This window comes from Coenobita brevimanus, chromosome 22 (assembly GCF_032717465.1).
Source record: "Coenobita brevimanus isolate Jiangsu-jjx chromosome 22, ASM3271746v2, whole genome shotgun sequence".
NCBI lineage: Eukaryota > Metazoa > Arthropoda > Malacostraca > Decapoda > Coenobitidae > Coenobita > Coenobita brevimanus.
In genome coordinates this window covers 34,964,968-34,985,858 of record NC_136975.1, presented here as the reverse complement: position 1 = coordinate 34,985,858, position 20,891 = coordinate 34,964,968, and the positions used below count along the sequence as shown (strand labels likewise).

Genomic DNA, 20,891 nt, shown 5'->3' with positions numbered 1-20,891 from the left:
CCGTGACACAATGACAGTAGGGGATGAGATGGCTGATGGACTGCTCACAATAAGTGGTGGCATCACCAATGAATGCCATGAAGCAGCAAAAATGGATGCATTCTAAGTATAGCTGCAGTTGTAGCTGTGAATGTGCGCTATATTTGTACTTCTTGCAAAAGCAAATACAGTATATGGTATGATTACATTAGAAGTAATCAATACAATGCTTCTAAAATATATTCTGTAAAAAAAAAAAAAAAAAAAAAAAAAAAAAAAAAATGCATTCTAAATATAACTGCAGTTAAGGTTGTAAAAGTAAATTATATCTGTTCAAGATGATTAAGTGTAGTGGAAAGAGCAGAATGAAGTGTCTGTTGGAGATATGTAAGAAGGCATGAATGAGTGAAGCTGTACCATCACTGTGGAAAAAGGCTGCACTTGTACCCCTGTACAAAAATAAAGGTGAGCACAGTGAGTGTAAGAATTATCGTGGCATAAGTTTGTTGAGTGTGGTAGGGAAGATATATGGAGAATTATTACAGAGAAAGTAAGAAAGATATCAGAAGTCCTAGTGGGTGATGAACAGGGTGGCTTTAGGACTGGCAGAGGATGTGTGGATCAAATATTTCCAGTAAGACAGATAGTGGAGAAGGCTTGTGAGAAGGACTATTAAGTGTTTTTGGCATTCTTGGATCTGGAAAAAGGATACAACACAGTAGACAGAGAAGGACTGGGGTCGGTTTTGTGCACGTACGGTGTTGATGGTAAAATGCTAGGTGTTGTCAGCAGTTTTTATGATGGCAGTAAAGCATGTGTAAGGGTAAATGGGCATCTAAGTAAATGATTCACAATTGGTGTGAGCATACGACAAGGTTGTGTGATGTCCCCATAGTTGTTCGATATATATATATATATACAGTATATATATACAGTAAAATCTCAAACTTCGATGGGGATATGTACCAAAAAACCACATCGAAATTCAAAACATCAAAATTTAAACTGAGCTTCTTATGGGAAAAATTAGTTTGGGTCCAGGGCCTCCCAACTTCACTACGTTAAATCATGATTTTTTGCCCACACTTCCTGTAAACTTTATGAACTATAAATGTGGTTAAGTAACTGTAGTTCTGCACTGTATTGCCATACTGTACTGTAGTTTAGAATACAGCAAAATTTGTTACAGTATGTCAGTATCCTGTCACAGTTTTTATTACAGTTACAGTACAGCACACTGTACATTACTAACCTTGGGTTATGGAATATTATCACTTGGCTAGCTGGTGTTGGTGGTGTGTGGCAGGGTTGGACTACTTAGTTGAAGTAGCCTCCTCTGTGGAGGTATCGAACCTAAATTCCTCAAAATGAAAATCATCCTTGAGTATCTGGACATCTGCAGTGTCAACACCTTCCTCCTCACCCTCTTGGATGGTTATATCTTGCAACACCCTACATGAAGAAGGTGATAATCTTTGACTGTTTCTGCTTATGAAGCCCCTGAGAGCATCGAAATTCGCGATTTTGCATCGAAAAGTGAGGTAGACAGACCACTCCAAAATGCATCGAAATTTGATTAATCGAATTCTAAACTGTCGAAATTTGAGATTTTACTGTGTGTATATATATATATATATATATATATATATATATATATATATATATGAATGGGGTGATGAGAGAAGTAAAAACATGAGTAATGGAGACGGGGATGGCGTTGGTAATGAATGGTGATGGATGGAATATTTCAAATTTGTTGTATGCTGTTGATGCAGTACTACTTGCAAATACCAGACAAGAACTTGGTAGACTGTATAAATATATATATGAATGGGGTGATGAGAGAAGTAAAAACACGAGTAATGGAGATGGGGATGGCGTTGGTAATGAATGGTAATGGATGGAATATTTCAAATTTGTTGTATGCTGTTGATGCAGTACTACTTGCAAATACCAGACAAGAACTTGGTAGACTAGTGCAGTTTTGCTTATGTCTGTGGGCGTCGTGCCTTGAGAGTAAATGTAGAAATGAGTAAAATGATGTTTACTGAAAGAGAAGGTAAATCCCACTGTGATGTTACAGTGAATGGAGAGTTACTGAGAAAGAAGGTGAATCCCAGTGTGATGTTACAGAGAATGGAGAGACTGGAAGTGGTAAGAGAGTTCAAATACCTGGGTACAGTGATAGAAAAGAGGAAAATGTGCAAAAGAACTGGAAAGTAGAGTGACACAAGGAAGAAAAGTAGCTGGTGCAATGAAGGCCTTGATAAGAAACGGATGCTTGAGTGTTGTAGCTGCATGAGGCTTACATGAAGGAGTGTTAGTGCCAACTTTAACATATGGATGTGAGACTATGATGTGGCATGAAAATGAAAAGTCGAGTGAGAGCAGTGGAGACTGGACTGCTGAGGAATGTATGTGAAGTACAGAGAGTGGACAGGACACGAAATAATGTGATTCGTGAAGGATGTGGAGTGAGGAAGTCTGTGGACACCAGAATTGAAGAGAGTGTACTGAGATGGTCTGGTCATGTGAAGAGAATTGATAACAACACAGTGGTGAAAAAGGTATATCTGAGTGAATCTGAAGGAGGGAGGAGGCAAGGTAGGCCAAGGAGAAGGTGGAGGGATATGGTGTAAGGAAGAGAGGTTTGGAAGTTGGTGAGGCTAGGGGACTGACAAGAGATCGAGTTGGCTGGATGAATATTGTGAGAGGCACATGATCAGGGACTTGGCACCCCTTTTTAACATGACAGTGTCCAGACTGACTCTATCAGATATGTTTATGTGAAGCTACAGTACGTGGTGAATGTTTTTGGCATATCAGATTGAGCCAGGATACCGGGGGCTTGAATAGTGAGTGAATGGAAGCATGGCCCATTGGATTGGGCAAATTTGGGCTGTCTGGATGTTGTTACTCCTCAACATGCCCTAAGGGGGGGGGGGGGTTAGGTCTGGATGATGACGATGATTGCGACAAATTGTGTAATTTTATTTGTATGCTAAATAATTTTGAGTTTTACGCAGAGTAAGAAAACTCTGGGGTATTTTGAAATCTGCGAGTGGTAACAGTTGCTCCTTCGACTAAAGCTCTGGAGAAGAAGGTAAGGCTATTTAAGGAGGTGGAAGAGCTTGGTATTGTTTGCTTTAGTTTCAGTGGAGTTCAGTGTCAGTGCGGCCTTGTGAAAACAGTAAAGTGTAGTTGGCAAATATTAACTGTAATTATTTGGTGAATAAATACCACGAACTTGAGATGCCAGTGTTTACCATGCCTGAGCCGATCTTGTTATTGCACACCAAAGGGCTGACCATAGGAAGAACAACTCACTGGGTAACGTCTTTCTTCTACTGAACAACTGTACTCCTCTTGGAGCCTGTGGCAGTGTGGTGTGGTGACGTATCAATATTATTATCTCCAGTATAGATTATTACAAGAAATAATATTATGGAGTGATTAAGTGTGTCAGACAATATGTACTTTCATGCAGGCTTGCAGAATTGATGAGTGATTTCTGAATGTTTGGCATTTCTCCTGCCTCTGTGCACAATGCCACCATATGTAGGCTTTTCATCAGTGCCAAGGTAATATAAGAGTGAATAAATTATGAATATGGGGCAGTGTTTTATTTGCATTATTGTTCTGAAGACTAAGTCTTTTATCTACAGTGGGTCATTCAAACTGAGTGCTGGCACCATCCATTAAGCATGTAAAAATATGCTTTTTTTTAATGTAATTCCACCAGAATGCTCACTTTGCAAGGCTAATGTACCAATGAATATTACTGTGCAAACTTAAACATGCAAATTGCACCATTCAAACCTACGCTACATGTCTCATTGGTATGGTGAAATCCCCAAATCCCCCTTTTGGGCCTCCTAATCATACCTAACATTCACTGTAGTACACATACAGTACAACCTCTAGTTCAATGGGCATAAAATGGATGAATTAGCATGTACAAATTGGTAAATAAGTGGTAATCACTTACCATGACAGTGGCTGGAGTGCTGTTTGGGTGTTGAGGAATGGGGTATCTTCAGATGGCGACTTACCTACCTAAAAGTAAGTGCAAAACTAATTTGATAGCATAAGGTAACAAAAGCCCTGGATGAAAGAAAAAGTACATAGTGAGTAGTGGCAAGGTGTGTGTGTGTGTGTGTGTGTGTGTGTGTGTGTGTGTGTGTGTGTGTGTGTGTGTGTGTGTGTGTGTGTGTGTGTGTGTGTGTGTGTGTGTGTGTGTGTGTGTGTGTGTGTGTGTGTGTGTGTGTCACCCAAGTCTGATTGAGCAGACCCATTAACCACAGGCAAGCAACTGCCTCTGCAGGGCTGTCCCATCCAGTGAACAGATGTTCCCATGTGGCTAATGCATTAGTCTGTCTGACTGAGCAGACCCATTAACCACAGACAAGCAACTGCCCCTACAGGGTTGTCCCACGCAGTGAACTGATGTTCCCATGCGGCTAACGGTGCCTTGCCACTGTGAGACACAGGGATTAGTGTGATGGTTTGGTTTCCGGGTGGATGTTGCATTGGCATCTCTCCACCCAGCTGATAAGGGCACCATAGTAGGTTCCACATCACCCCATTATTTGGCTATATGGTTACCACCCCGAGTTGCAAATTGTTTCCTGAGTAAATGGAAATCACACCAACCCAGGTTATATAATTATGGTTTCCTGAGTTATGGTAAACCATTTGGCTTGTCATTCAGTGCAGAGCTACCTGAAGTACAGTAGAAAGAATAGTAATAAATAGTGACAGGAAGGGTGGGAAAAACTGGAGGAGAGGTAGGCAGATACTGAAAAAGAATGACTGACATTAAGGAAATAGTAGGCAGCACTACATTGAGTGAGTGGATGATGGGTACCACCACCTTCCAGCTGACTGAGTGTAAACGGACCATTTCGCATCCCATATCTTTGCCTTGTTTTACATTATGACCATTTGTTTTAATGAAAAAGTACTAAAGTGTAGCAATGAGGTAAGAGAGATGACAGGCAGGTACCAAGCAATGTGTGTATGTGCATGGCCAGTTCGAATGCAAACAGACCATTTCACATCCTATAATTTTAGTTGTGTTGAATTATGACCATTTGTTTTTGCAAAATCCTACAATAAGACAATGTTATGGGTTTTTTTTTTTCTGGGGGGGGAGGGGGGGGATTAGTCTACGTGGCCTGACAGTGGAATTTGGGGGAGAATGGCTATGGACAGGGGTCAACTCATGGGATATCTCTCTTCACCTTTAATGGGTTGGGTCAGGGTTTATTTTTCTGCGCAACGCGTGTTTAGCACAAATCCAACCCATGTAAAATGAGGGCATACTGTACCTAGAAGGGTGGCAAGACCAAGCCGATCAAAAGCACAACTAGTAGGGATTTCAAACCTGTGAATATGTTTTTGCTTCATTTTATCACTTAAGAAACTGATTCAGTGAGAAAAAATCATCATCATCATCCAATCCTACTTTGCCTCATGAGGAGCGTTAAAGCCAAGGGCTAGGCAAGTTGGTCCTGACATTTAAGATGAGACTGGCCAGCCTCACTCATCCCAGAGTGGCATTATGTGAGCAATAAACCCCAACCATCCCTTGGATGTAAACCTAAACAGGCTCAATCCGATTGGAGCGCCTTAATTACCCACTAAACCACCAGGTGCCACAATTTGGTTATGTGATTATCATCCAGCGCAGTAAATGGTTTCCTGGTATACAGGAAACCACTCGGCTTGTCACTCAGTGTAGAGTCACCTATAGGCAGAAGGAACAGGAAAGAATGAAGGAAAGACAGATAAAAGAGGGAGTGTAAAGTCACCCGTAGGCAGAAATACTGTACATAAAACATTCAGATTCTCTCTCTCTCTCTCTCATGTGAGCATACACACACAATTAATTTATCATCATAAAAAGGAACGCTGTAAAGCTTGATTTTCATTACATCCATCAATACAACCCAAAGAAAACGACAAATATTATTCCAACATTAATATTATTCCAACATAATATTTTCTACAATGTAACAGCCTGCAAATGTTGGTGCATAATACTGACTTATCCTTAAAATTTTAACAATCATATATTAAATGTAAAACCTCATTTGGAGAAAAACACATGAAACTTCAGCAACTACAGTTCTGGTACTGCATCTGGTTTTCTATTTTTGCTTTTTATATTCCTAGTTTTACTTGAACCCATATTTTACAAAATTCATTTTCAGACTGCAGCAAGAAAGGTTAAGAAAATGACTGGTGGTCACAAAATTCCCAGTAGCAATGAATTATAATGAAATGACATGACGGTACACTAATTGGTCAAAATGGCATAGGAGGAAAGTGACTTTTTTTTTTTTTTTTTTTTTTGGTACCATTAAGAAACCAGTAAAAAAAAAAAAAAAAAAAAAAAAAAAAAGTAATTTATCAATGCTTTTTGTGACACAGTAATAAAGGAAATCTTAGCCATGAAGGAGGGAGCTAAGTCACAAATGAAGTTAAAGATAAAAGAATTACTAATACAGTTTAAATGATGAGGATTCAAGTTTCAGTGTAGCAAAATGGAGACAAATATAAAGTGTATTTTCTTGCAATGCCAATTCAGAGAATGCATGACAGGAAATAATCTGGCAAAAAGTATAAGTGAGAGGTGCTACGCCATTTTTCAAAAGGAAAACCACTAGTGGTACAGGTATCTAAGAATAGCCTAAAATAACTTACACCCACTCAAAAAGTTTTGCAACCCTCATTCCTCTGAGACAGGATCAGAGGTTTGATTTTTTTTTTTTTCCTACTTCTGAAATTCACCAATTGAAGAAGAAGGGAAGGAAGGAATAATGAAGAACTTGCACCAAGCCATAATATGGCTTAATAATTATATGAAATGTATATGAGGTGCAGTAAGAAAACTAATGATACTGGAAACAGAAACACTGGGAGAGTCACCTCCGAAATCACTAAGTCGTGGGGACGGATGTAGTGAAGAAAGGAAGAGGAAAGTTGTGAGAGGTTGTTGGAATGTAGACAGGCAATCAAGAAAAAGATGACAGATAGTCATAGGGCAGCTACAGTGTGAGCAGATGGGCTGTGGGTCATGGTTCATCAAACGACCATGAGTTAGGCAGGTATGACCCAAGTGAAGGGCAAGGATAGGCTCCCATCAACGATTGGGGAGGGATGTGTGCCAGAGAAGGGATTAATCCCCAGGCCAGACCTTATCAGATCGTATAGCCCTGCTAGGGTTACAAGAGAGCGCTACCCCTCCCAGCACAGCAGCCACTGGGCGGGGCGCGAACTCGCAACCTCACGATTACAAGCCCGACACCCTACCACTGAGTTACCGCGCTCCCCGTGTGCCAGGGAAAATGGGAGGGTTTAACGCCATGAAGTTTGTTATGGGCCTGTTGCTTCCATGAGGTCAGAAAAGGGAAACAATCAAAGGCAGGAATGAAGTGGAGGAAGGACCACGAAGAGAATGCAGCAGAGCGTGCTAATGAGTCTGCTTCTTCAGTTCCTGTAATCCCAATATGGCTAGGAACCCAGGAGAAACAAGATGACTTTTTTCTAACAGAAAGGTGGAACAGCCACTCCTGAAGTTGGGTGATTAGAGGATGAGAAGAAGATGTGGTGTCTAAGGAAGTGAGCACACTGAGACATTTGAAGATGACAACGGTGGAGGATGAGAACCTGGGAAGAGACTTCAAAGCAAAAACCATGGCATACAGTTCTGCTGTGAGGATACTTGCAATGGAGGGAAGTGTACTTTGGAAGGAGGAGTCAGGGAACACAACAGCAAACCCAACACCACGACAAGCTTTACAACCGTCAGTAAAAATATTAGTGGTACAAGAGTGACAGGACATATGTACGAGAAACAGGGAGCAAAGGGTATCTGGGGAAAGAAAAGACCTAGAACATTGGAGAAAAGAAGGGCAGATCACAGCATCACCAAATGATGATTGACTGTACTTGGTGACTCTCCCAGATCCACAGCCATATTCTGCCTACCACAAGCCTTCAGTGCTCACGGAGCTCCCATCACAGAAGGGTGCATGTGCATTGTTTCCAGTCCTGTCCACCTAGTTTTAAAGCATTTTTTGTGCCCCCCCCCCCTTAGGTTTTCAGAGTCCTTGCTCAAGATGCCTGGGAAGAGCAAGTCAGAGTCCTCACTTTACAAGAAGAAAAATTCCTTATTGAAGAAACTGTAAGTGTAACACTGCAGACAGAGGGATAATTAAGTGGCCTGCCAGCAGTTCAATTTTTGCCATAAAATCCATGTTCTGGTTGACCACAGAAGACTTCTAAGGTCACAGATATTCTTCTGAGGTAAGAAATACTCAAGACCTCTAGCATGACAGCAGCAGAGTTACAAAGAAAGCACTCTAGTATCCTGCAAATGTATCACACCACATCATTCAACATTTTCTCTAAATAGATAAACTGGCCTATTACCATAATGGAAAAAAAAAAAAAAAAAATCATCTTGAATTTGCCCACAAATATTGCCTTTGGGCACCAGAGCATTGGGCATAACATGTGGTGTGATGAGAGCTCATCCCAGTGTGCTAAAGTGAGTGGTGCTAGGGGAAGGCAACCATGGAGTCAGCAGGTAGAACCATCAGTACATCAGGAAAACTGAAACACCCAAACTATTTTATGATCTAAGGCTCTTGTAGTGGTGTTATAAGGAGACGTACTTTGCATTTCCTTCCACAGAATGTTATAATGAACACCATCATCATCATCATCATCTACTCCTGTGTTGCCCCATGAGTGGAGGAGCTCAGGACTAAGCAAGTTGGTCCTGACATTTAAGATGAGTGTGACCAGCCTCGCACATCCCGTAGTGCCATTACGTAAGCAATAAACTCCAACCACCCCTGGCATATAAGCCTACACAGGCTCATTCTGGTTGGAGCACCTTTATTACCCACTAAAACACCAGGTGCCGTAATTTGGATATATGGCTACCACCCAGCATAATAAATGGTTCCCTGGTGTACAGGAAACCATTTGGCTTGTCACTCAGTGTAGAGTCACCCGTAAACAGAAGGAAGAGGAAAAAATGATGGAAAGAAAGGTGTAGGAGGAAGGATGGAAAGAAAGAAGGAAGGGAGGAAAGGGCAGTCATCCGAGTGCAGCACTACATCGAGTGAGCGGATGGTAAGTGACTCCACCTACCACTAACAATGAACATTACTATATGTATTTCCAGGTGTTAGAACAGCATTTGCATGCAGTTTTTGACATTCATGGTAGTAAGGATGGTGCACAGTGACACTGGTCCAAAAAAGTGCTCTAATGTTTAAGTGACAACAATATTCACGATATGTAATGACTGGAGAACAACAAAGACCTGATTCCAGTTTGAAATGCTTGGTCACACATGAAACAGAACATTAATTCTCAAGATACCTCATCTGTGCCTCACCTAACAAAAGCTATCACGATGATGTGGATGTATGAACAAGGTGTGGAATACTTTCAGAGTCTGTCTCATTTCATGCCAGTTGGTCATGCACAATACAGTCTGGACCTTCAGTTATTAACTGAGTGATTAGCAACACCTTATTTTGTTTTTGTCACCATAAAACAACTGTGAGTCACAAGAAATAGGGAGTGTTCCAAACTTTTTTGGTGGGTGTACTTGTGAGGGGAAAAAAAAAAAAAAAAAAGCCTATATAGTACTCAGAGTAACCAGACCATTAGCTGATTCTCTGTGGGAACTATTATTACATTGAACATAAATTAAAAACAGTTTGGATATCAGGATCTTCCACGTGTCCAAACAGGGCAGGGCTAATATATGATACCTAGACAATGCCAATGAAGTGTAGTATGTTGCCACTAAATGGCAGTGGTACCATATTCAAAGAAGACATATTCAAAGAAGAAGCCCCCAAATGCATGATAACATCAGTTCAAAATATGTAATGCTTTTGATCACTGGCATCAAATACAAAAAGGTGTCAGACTCATAACGATCCTAGAACAACATTTCAGGAACTACTATATCTTACTCATCTCTTGCATGAGAATGCATACTTAATTTTCTTCACAGCATTTATCAACAGCAACTTACAAAAGAGGTGTATGTACAAGAACTTCAGTGACTATTTGAAAGGCCTTGTTCCCTTCTGAGTCATGGCTATAATGATGCTGCAACTTCAGGCTCATCTGAATGTGAGCCCAGTGAATTGCAGGTGAAACTGCCTTCTCCTGCAATCTGCCATCTTCCTTGCTGAGGAAAGTGAAGGAGCTGTGGGACACATGTTTAACTGGGCAACAGTCACCCAGCTATATCGATGCTACCACAGGAAAGTGTCCCTCACCAGTACAAAGAAGTGACCAGGAAATTATGTATTATGCTATTAATTCTGACAATTGGCAGTATTTTAAGAGTTGGTACTAATTCTGACAGTTGGCTATATTATTTTAAAAGTTACGGTGTACCACCAGCTGTAATCTGAGTATTTACTGTACAACACAGTTCTACAAAATATGCGGGCTGTTACTCAAATATACATATATTTCTCACAGCTGTAGACATCAGTGCAAGTTAATGTCTGCAAAGTAACTTTATGCCTTAATCCTGTTAAGTGCAGTTGGAAATTCTTAACATGAAAAATACTAATAAACTGTGACTGCCTATGTAATACTTAGATACCATATTACTTCTGGACTCCATACTGCTGAGGGAGATGGTGTACTTGATGCACACTAACATCACCTGTACTCTTCATCATCCAGCAGAAACCTACGTTGTCTGAAAAGATGTTAATATTTTATAGATCAACACAAACTGCATAATATCATACTTATAGAAAAAGTCTACTAAAGGAAAAATGTATGCTCAAGTAAAACTGGTACTGTACTGCTTTCTCTTACTCATGCATCCACTAAGAATGACATGAACAAAAATAAAAATCAGTAGGCGAGATATTATCTCAGCATATTACCAAACAGTGGCTACCTCCCCTACCCCAAGATACACAGTATGTGGTGACGACATCTCACACACACAGATATCTATGAAACTAACAAATTTTATGACAGCTGGTAAACCACATCTTGAACCTGAGCCCTACCTTCTCTCTAAAAGCCATATATAGATCTAACTTGGTTACTGATAGGGATCTAAGGACATAACCTAATCTTCTGCGGCATGGCATATATAACAGTGACATTAGACCGGGGGGGGGGGGGGGGGACTGATGCTGCAGTAACAGCTACTGTACTATCACTACCAGAAAAAACTTAAACCCTCTTCCTCTCCATCCAGATGTGATCCTTAACCCTGCACACCCAAGACGTATGTATTTATGTCCGTGCTGAGCGCAGTGAGTGTGCCCGCCATGTACACACTTACATCCAATTATATCAATGTTTTCTCAGTGCTTTTCACTCAGTGGTACAGAGGTGTGGGAGTGTTTTCTGAGTCTGGCATAGGCCACTGAAGCTCTCAGAAGCTCCGCCCACTAACCAGTCATAAAAGAGATAAGGAGATCCCCAGCCACATCACAGTTTCCCCAGCTAATACTGTTGCATTTTTTCAGTTTGTGTTCAGCACTAGCGGAGGCAGGACTACGTGGCTTTGTTCTCTCCCTCCCTCGCCATTTTTTGTGGCTGTTGATGGCCGTTATATCAATGCCTTGTCGCCATGGCCTAGTCTAGTGGGGAAAGTTCAGATGATCTGAATGCCCCAAGTCATTCAGGTAGCAATGATACACCTGACAGTGACTTGTCTGTGAGTCATTGTGAGTTACTGGACGATGCACAGCCTGCTGAAGAGAAAGGAAGGCGGCTTTTGGTGGACATTTTCTCAGATGAGAGGCCTGATGATGTACCACCATTATGTAAGTACATTTACTACTACACTGTACTATTATCAATACTGTATAAATAGTCATTAAACTATTATGTACTGTATATGTACTAAATATATTGCTCATCATATTTAGAACAAAACAGAACATAAAGAACATTTCACTGAACATATACATGTAAGAAAATTTTATATAACATGAAGTACACATGGCACATGAGCACAATCAGGGGGCCTGGGATTGATGTGTAACAACGTGATGTGCACCCTGGGCGTGAAGGGGTTGAGATACCTGTGGCATAAGGGGTTACTGGCTGGCAGCACTCTAAATTTCCATCACTCTCTCTCTCCCTCAAAGGCAATGAGAGACTGGGACTAGAAGAGCCCCAGGTGGACTAGGGACCGATAAATGAAGTGTGGCCTGTGTATCTCATGTGGTCCACTCCTGTCGCATAATACCTGAGGAGCCCCTATGACCATTCTTTGGTGCTTTTGACTAGACTACTCTTATGTGAGAGCTTTACTGCCATGTTGGAGGCTAGGTCAACTAACACTTCCTGGGCTTGTCTTCTGGATCACATGTGATATCGCATGACCACTTGAGCCCAAAGGTCTGGCCACTTGAATGTGGTCTGAAAACTTTCTAGGGACCTTACTCTTGCTGTCACTCTTCACAGGAAGCCAGTGAACTCGGTATCAATTGTACTACTCATTTGGGACCTGCAGCATGTTTGGAATTGTCCAGACCTGGGGAAACCATTGGTCAGTTCGTTCTTCGTTTTTGAAGACTCCAATGTGCTTGCATGCGTCGGCCTTGGTCACTTAATGGTGGCTCTCCATGCTGCTCATCTCTGACAGCCTCCCTGTTCAGTCCCTTAAATCTGAGGTCACACTTAACGACCTCCTCCCAGGCCTTTTTTTGGTCTACCCCTCGGAACCTATCTATCTATCTATTGCCAGACACCTTAATCCCATAAGGGGTGGCCACAAACAAATCGCCTCCATGTCACCCTGTCCCCCGTCATTTCACTGCCCTGCTCACACACCCCTCTCTCATATACCTCTCCACTCCATCAATCCACCTCATCCTTGGCCTCCTCCTCCCTCTCCCCCCTCCACCTCACTTACATACACTCTCCTCATCAGTCTCTCACTCTCCATCCTCTCCACATGGCCAAACCACCTTTCTCCTAATGCTTCTATCAAATTCACATCCACACCACAATGCTCCTTCACTTCCTCATTTGTCAGTCTGTCTCTCAATGTGACTCCACAGGCTCCTCTCAAATAACTCATTTCCACTGCTCTCACTCTTGACTTCTGTCCCTCCAACAAGGTCCAAGCTTCACTTCCATATGTTAAAGTTGGTATTACAATACTGTCATGTAGTAACTGTTTCACTTCCATGCTCATTTCCCTGTTTCTAATCACAGCTTTCAAGGAACCAGCAACCTTTCTTCCTTGCTGTACCCTTTCAAGCACTTCACCCTCTAAACTTCCATCCTTACTCATCACACTACCCAAGTACTTAAACACACTCACATTTTCCATTTCCTCCTTACCCAACCTCACTGTACATTCACTGACTTCACTTTTCTCAAAGACCATAACTTTACTCTTTCCTACATTCACCTTCAGATTCCATTGCTTACACTCTCTCTCAAACTCATCCACCATTCATCTTCACATAACAACACAGTATCATCTGCAAACAACAGTACAGGGAGTTTTCAAATACTGCCTTCTCTCATTAGGGCTGTTCCAACATCCACTGCCCTTCCTTGTATCTCTTTTATAACACCATCCATATACAGATTGAACAACCATGGAGACATGACACATCCCTGTTTGAATCCAACCTTCAAATAGAAAAATTCACTCAGTTCACTATCCACACACACTGCAGCCTTAGCACCCTCATACATACTCTTCCCAGCATTCAACAACTTCCCATCTACTCCATATATTCTTAATACTTTCCACAATCCTTGCCTATGCACCCTGTCATATGCTTTCTCCAAATCCATGAGGGCCACATACAACTTCTTTCCCTTCTCTACAAACTTTTACATTGCAGATCTAAGAATGAATATCTGATCTACACAACCTCTTCCCTTCCTAAAACCTTCTTGTTTTTCTCCAACTAATTCCTCTGTTATTTCCATAACTCTGTCAATATGTAGCCTACCATATACTTTTTCTATTATACTAAGATGACAAACGCCCCTATGATTACCACACACTTCTTTTTCCCTTTTTCCTTTGTACAGGGGAATAATTATACCTGACTTCCAATCCTCTGGGACTCTACCTTCCTCTCAGGTCAATCTGCACATCTTCCACATCCATTCTACTACTATCTCTCCCCCCATGCTTCAGCAAGGGCTTTCCCCATTTTGATTTTCTTCATTGCTTCCACAATTTCCATCCTAATGATTTCTTCCTTTCTTCTCACATCCCTCCTTCTCCCAGCCATTCCCCAGCCACCTATACTCGCATTACTTTCATTCTTTATGTTCGACAATTCCTTAAAGTGTTCTTTCCATCTGCTCACTTTTTCTCCCTTCTCCACTAGTACGTCTACCATTTTTATGTTTCACTCCCTGACAAACCTCTTTGCCACCCTGTCTAACTCTCTTTACCTCTTTTCAGAACATTTTCTTACATTCCCTCCATTTTACATTCAAATTCCTTCCAATTTCCTCATCCACTCTCTTCTTACTCTCTCTTACTTACTAATCTTTTCACCGCTCTCTTCCTCTCTACATAAAACTCTTTCTCTTTCATCTCTCAACTTCTTCCACGCCCCTGTTTCTCATCCACTCACTATATGCTTCCTTCTTTTGTGCCACAGCCTATCTCACCTCTTCAGTTCACCATGCTGTTCCTTGCACCACCTTTCATCTTCTCTTCAACTCACACACCACCTCACATGCTGCACAAATTTCTTCCGTGAATATCTTGCACACATCTTCCATGTCTCTCATCTGCTTCAACCCATATTTACTCAATTGCTCCTCCATTTCTCTCTTATATTCTGCCTTTTTGCCATCCTCTTGCAACCTTTCTACCCTCCTTGCATATACTACTTCCTCCATTCTTCCCTTCTTTTATTTCTCCATTTCACTTGGACCCTGATGTTCACCACCACCATGTGGTGGTCAGAAAGTCCACTCCCCCAACCTCTATATGCTCTTGCATCCATTATACACTTTTTCATCCTTTCATCCACACACACATAATCATTGCCTTCCGTTCATTTAGTTCACCACCCACCCTTCTCATCACTTGCCACGTATACCTACGGATCATTTTGAACCTGAAGAGAGTATTGCCTATCACCAGCCTCCTCTCGAGACAAATGTCCAACGCCACCCCTAATATTAATGCTTCTCACTTTCTGTATCCAATTATCATCCCCCATCTCCACATGCCCAGTGTGGCAAGGTATTGAGGGCTGGGTACTGAAAAGAATGATGACCACCAACAGGTACGCAGATATGAACGGCGCAGGAAAAGTTCACTGCTTCCCTTACCAGTACCTTTTTATGATTTAGTTACAGTCTAGTCTCATTATAAGATTGTTCGCTTTGTGATAAATTGCTAAAGTGATCATTCAAATGTTATACCTTTTTCAGAATAACATTTAGAAATTGGCCACAATTCCACTAGAACAATATTTTCAACAGCTGCCTCTACGAATCTCGTGTGGACGTGGTGATGCACGCAAGCCGACAGCAAGCTGTCTGATCCAAGGTGGCTGCCCAATGTTACAGGTGCAGAACTCCTATCTTGGGTCTGCACTGGCTGCTGCCTTTGCACCAACCCTTTGAGTCTCACTTGCCCATTCACTCTTTGTCCCACACCACTGATCATCTCCCTCACATTCTCCAAGTTACCCTCGCAACACTATTGCTAACACCAAGTAACAGTGCAAGTGTGCTACAAACAGTACTGCAAGCAACAGGAAGTGAAGAGAGAACTGTGAGTGTGTGAAAAAGTGAAACTCTGAACTTGGACATCATGTCTGGTGCTGCCCTCCACTGGAAAGCATGGTGCTACTGATGTTGCTGTGGATATGGCTAAAAAGGCAAGGCACAGCCTTTCCCTTGATATGAAATTAGACATTAAGAAGAGTCACAAAGAGAGGCAGGGACCAAGCAAGATTGCCGACGCCCTAAAGCTGTCCCAGTCCAAGGTCTCGACGGTCCTATGCGAAACCAGATGCTATAATTATGGCACTGCAGAATAGGCCTTCCCTGACTGCAAAATGTCTAACTGGTCTAACAAGAGCATGGAGCCTAACATTATGGAAATGGAGCTTCTCCTGGTTCTGTGAGTTAACGACCTGAACTGAGCAAAGCAGCCTCTTGATCTGTGGAAGGACCTCAACCCCCACAAGACGTGTCTGCATATGCTGTCCGAGGGTACTAGGGCCAAAAAGATGGGTGTCTGCATATGTGGTCATTCCCCCTCACCCCCCACCCCCACCCCACCCCACCACCACAACACCCACACATCACCCCATCCCCACAGCTCCTCACCACCTCCACCCCTACCACCCCCACCCCCACCATCCCCCCCACCACCCCTACCCCCCACCCATCACCCATCACCCCTCTGCACACCCCCACAAACCTCCCACCATATCGCACCTGCTGATTATGCCCGTCCTGAGCATATGTCACGCCATTCCCATGCCCATCTTTAACCTGTTAACTGTGCATGGCGGTTTTTTGGAGGTTTCCGTGGTGCGCAGACATAGGGGTAAAAATGAAATTTCCCAAAGGCCAAATTTTGTCTTAGGAATTGAGAGAACACATGCCAGAGTATATAGTAATGAAATATTAGCTCAATATTTACCTTGGTAAAGCCATGGATGAACATCGAAGTATCTGATTCCCTATTGGAATGTATGGTTTTCATTTTCTTTTTTGGTTTCGGTTTCTGTTTTGAAGGCTCAAACATGCTTGCATGGGTCGGCCTTGGTTATATTCATAATTCACCTGCACAGCCAAGGCTGCATTAAGCAGTCGCACTCGGAACAGCCCAGGCTGTAAAGAGCAGTTAACGCGTTAAGGGGCTAAGGATAAGGAAGGTATGGAAGCCAAGGAAGATTTCAAGGCCAGCACAGGTTGGTTTGAGTGCAGAACGGCCTGTGGAGGTCTTAAACATGACAGCATGCATGGTGCGATGGCAAGCACAGAGGCCTTCTCTGGGCTTGTTTTGAAAGCAAATTTCACAGAAGACCTTTATCAGCAAAAAAGAATGACGTGTGTCTAGATTCAAGGCAGAAAGGAACTGCCTCACCTTCCTCCTTGGTGCCAATGCAGAGGGAAACCTGAAGCTCAAGCTGCTTCTTGTATAGCACTGGGAGAACCCCTGGGTGCTAGCAGGGTTTGTAAAGAAAACACTGGGGAAATAACCCCAGGGCCTGCCTGACCTCTACACTTTGGTAGTCGTATGTGGCAGGATACCTATCGACCCCCCCGCGCGAATATGCCAGTAGAAGCAACCTTGCCAACTGTTACCTTTTGTTGGTGAACAATGCCCTGAGCCACCCTGGGTGCATGGAGGACTGGACAGATAACATCAGTGTGGAGCACCTGCCCCCAAAACATCACTGCTGCAACCTATGGACCACTGCATCACCAAGACCTTCAAGGTATACAACCTCTGCCATACCATGGGGGAGATGGTGAGAGCAAATGACTCTGGGGCAAGCGATAAAGTGCGGTGATTTTGGAAGTTTAACATCAAGCATGCCATTGACAATATCACGGTGGCATGGAAGAAGGTGCTGCTGAGCACACTGAATGCCATCTGGCACAAGGCAGAATGTATGTACTCCTTCATGAAGTTCCTGGTGGTCGAAAAGATTCGTCGACATCATCAACCTCTTACACGAGGAATATGTGTAAGACGTCTTCTACTGCCACATTGAGCAACTGTCCACAGCGGAGTTCACTGAGCTCTGTGAATGAGTGGTGAACGTACAGGAAGGTGGTGAGGATGGCGGCAAGCATGGATGCCTTCAAGTTCTTGGCATTAAAACTTTGCTGGAATTCCATGCGATAATGAATAAGGGCACTGCCCTCATTTTGGACATGGCCCTGCATCCAGTAAGAACAACGCATCAGGTCATGACATCAAACAACACCTGATCGTGTACAGGGAACTCCTGGGAGCTAAGAAAAAGACAGTATGCTAGACCACCATCATCTCCTCCTCCTCCTCTCTTGCCAGCAGCACCTAAGAGCCAATGCCATCAAGTGGGGTGCAAATGCAACATCCTGCATCACCCACTTCCACCATGTTTGTCTCACTGCCCCCTGACGCATCCATATGCCATGTCGCCACACTCTTCCTCACCCTCACTCTCACCACTCCGTTCTCTGCTGGCCTCAACACATCGCTCTCCCTCGGCTGCAGCACATCACTCTTCCTTGGCATCACTGCTTTGCTCTCATCTCTCTTCACCTCCTCCTGAGGACCTGGAGAGATCATCTAGGTCCTCCAGCTTCCCCCAGCCTCAGTTGGGTACCCTTGGTGATGCCTCACACTGGCCAAGGACAAACTTCAGGTGGGTGGGAGAGTTTGCTGGAGGACATTTTAGGTTTTACAGTCGAGGACACTCTCCCCAACACCACCGAACCCATGTTATATCAACCTTGCTATGCAATGCTTTTCCACTTGCGGCAATCCTAGCTTATGGCAAGACCAGACCCTATTGTACTAGTCACAACTTTTTTTTAAAGTTTGGTAAACCAATACCACTACTTAGAAAAGTTAGAGCAAAATACTATAGAAACAGCAAAATGACTGGTGTCCAGAAACTAAAAGCTACTTGTTGTAGATACAAACTAAAAGTGCTCAGATAGCGCATACCTCTGCCAATACCATTAAAAAGGATCCACATCCGTTTCCATAGGTATAGGATCCAGATCCACCCCCAAATTTAAACAATTCTTTCTTGGTCCATGGCCCATCTTTCCACAAAATTTCAGTGATATTCATTGAGAAGTTTTGGAGATATTGTACAGGATAATCAGGCTCTGGATCCAGATCTGCCCTAAAATTTAATAATTTCTTTCTTGGCCCATGGCCCACCCTTCCAAAAAATTTCATTAAAATCCATTCATAACTCTTTAAGTAATCCTAGATCCATGGATATGGGATCCAGATCCACCCCAAAATTTAATTAATTGTTTTTTGGTTCATGGCCCACCTTTCCATAAAATATCATTAAAAATCATCTAAAACTTTTGGAAATATTGTGCAGGATACTCCGCATCCAGATCCTCCCCCAAATTTAATAATTTCTTCCTTGGTCTATGACCCTGCCTTCCACAAAATTTCATCAAAATCTGTTCATAACTTTTTGAGTAATCCTGGACCCAGATCCACCCCATAATTTAATCAATTGTTTCTTGGGTTAGTGCCCCTCCCTGTAAAACAAATAACTTAAAGTCAAATGGCCACCCCTTACGGGATTATGGCATCTGGCAATAGATAGATAGATAGATAGTTTCTTGGGCCATGGTCCATCTTTCCACAAAATTTCAGTGAAATTCATTGAAAACTTTTGGAAAAACATGCAGGATACTCTGGATCTGCCCCAAAATTTAATCATTCTTCCTTGGCCTCAACACATTGCTCTCCCTCGGCTGCAGATTGTTTCTTAGTCCATGGCCCACCCTTCCATAAAATTTCATCATAATCTATTCACAACTTTTTAAGTAATCCTGCTGACAGACAGACTGACAAATCAATGCAGGGTAATACAGAACCTCCTTGCCAGAGGTAAATAGAAAAGTGGTGTACCAAATTCCAACAAGGATATGCCAAACTCCATCTCTTTTGTGTGAATGAGGAAAAACAGAAACATGAGACAAGAAAGATAAATGAGACACTAAAAAAAAACAAGATAAAAAAATTAGGAGCCTAAGATAGGAACTTGCTGCAGGTCAGAAGGAGATACACACACTAAAAGATGAAGTTGGGGAACTGCAGTTGCTGGATTCTTCCTCTGATGGAAGGCAAGACACTGGCCCAAAAAAGAAATAACTACCTCTAGATACAGTAGTGCTTCTAGGAAATGAGGACAGCTGAAGGGTTCCAGGAAAAGGCTGGACCCCCTTCAGGCAGTATTCTTCAATGCTAGGTCAGTTAAACAAATTGCATGAACTCAGGCATTCATGGCTACAGGACATTTTGATGCTGTTGTAATTATAGTCTTGGATTAACTGTGATAATGGAGATTGTGAAATTCCTATTTACAAAATGTTTCATAAAGACCACACTACATAAGAAGGGAGGAGAATTTTGATGCATTTCAGCAACAACTTAAACTTTTGTCATCATCATCATCATCCGGACCTCCTTTCCCACCCTAGGGGAGGGTGAGGAGTGGCAATGTCCAGACAGCCCAAATCTGCCCAAACCAATGGGCCACAATTCCATGCACTCACCACTCAAGCCCCCTGAATCTTGGCACTATCCGATAAGCCAAAAACATGCACCACTTTCTGTAGCTTCACCTAAACGTATCTGATAGAGTCAATCCAGACGCTGTCACATTAAAAAGGGGTCCCAAATCCCTGATCATGCACTTCTCTTCACAAAATTCATCCAGCCAGTTCAATCTCTTGTGAGTCCCCTGGTTTCACCGACTCCCAAACCTCTCTTCCTCACACACTCATCCACCATATCCCTCCACCTTCTCCTTGGCCTACCTCGCCTCCTCTCTCCTTCAAATTAGCTCAGATATACCTTTTTCACCACTCTATTGTTTGCCATTCTCTCCACATGACCATACCTACTCGGTACAGTAAACTCTTCGATTCTGGTGTCCACAGACTTCCTCACCCCACATCTTTCACGAATCACATATTTCGTATCCTAGCCACTCTCTGTACTCCACATACATCCTTCAGTGGTCCCAGCTCCACTGCTGTCACTCCTGACTTTTTATTTTCATGCCACACCACAGTCTCACAACTGTATGTGAAAGGTGGCACTAACACTCCTCCATGTAAGCCTCATACAGTTGCAACACTCATGCCTGTGTTTCTTATCAAGGCCTTCATTGCAACAGCTA

At 42.6% G+C, this 20,891-nt stretch overlaps 1 protein-coding gene across 2 annotated transcripts in view; it reads right to left on the bottom strand.

The window, feature by feature from the left end:
• Positions 1-9,725: 9,725 nt before the first annotated feature.
• The window catches only part of LOC145392516 (PAT complex subunit CCDC47), a 447,784-nt gene continuing 436,618 nt past the window's right edge, over positions 9,726-20,891 (bottom strand). For both annotated transcript variants that reach the window (XM_080266910.1, XM_080266911.1), the window contains one exon: positions 9,726-10,732. In XM_080266910.1, the coding sequence (XP_080123036.1) occupies positions 10,724-10,732 (9 nt within the window). In that variant the 3' untranslated portion in view covers positions 9,726-10,723. The remainder of the gene's footprint in view (positions 10,733-20,891) is intronic.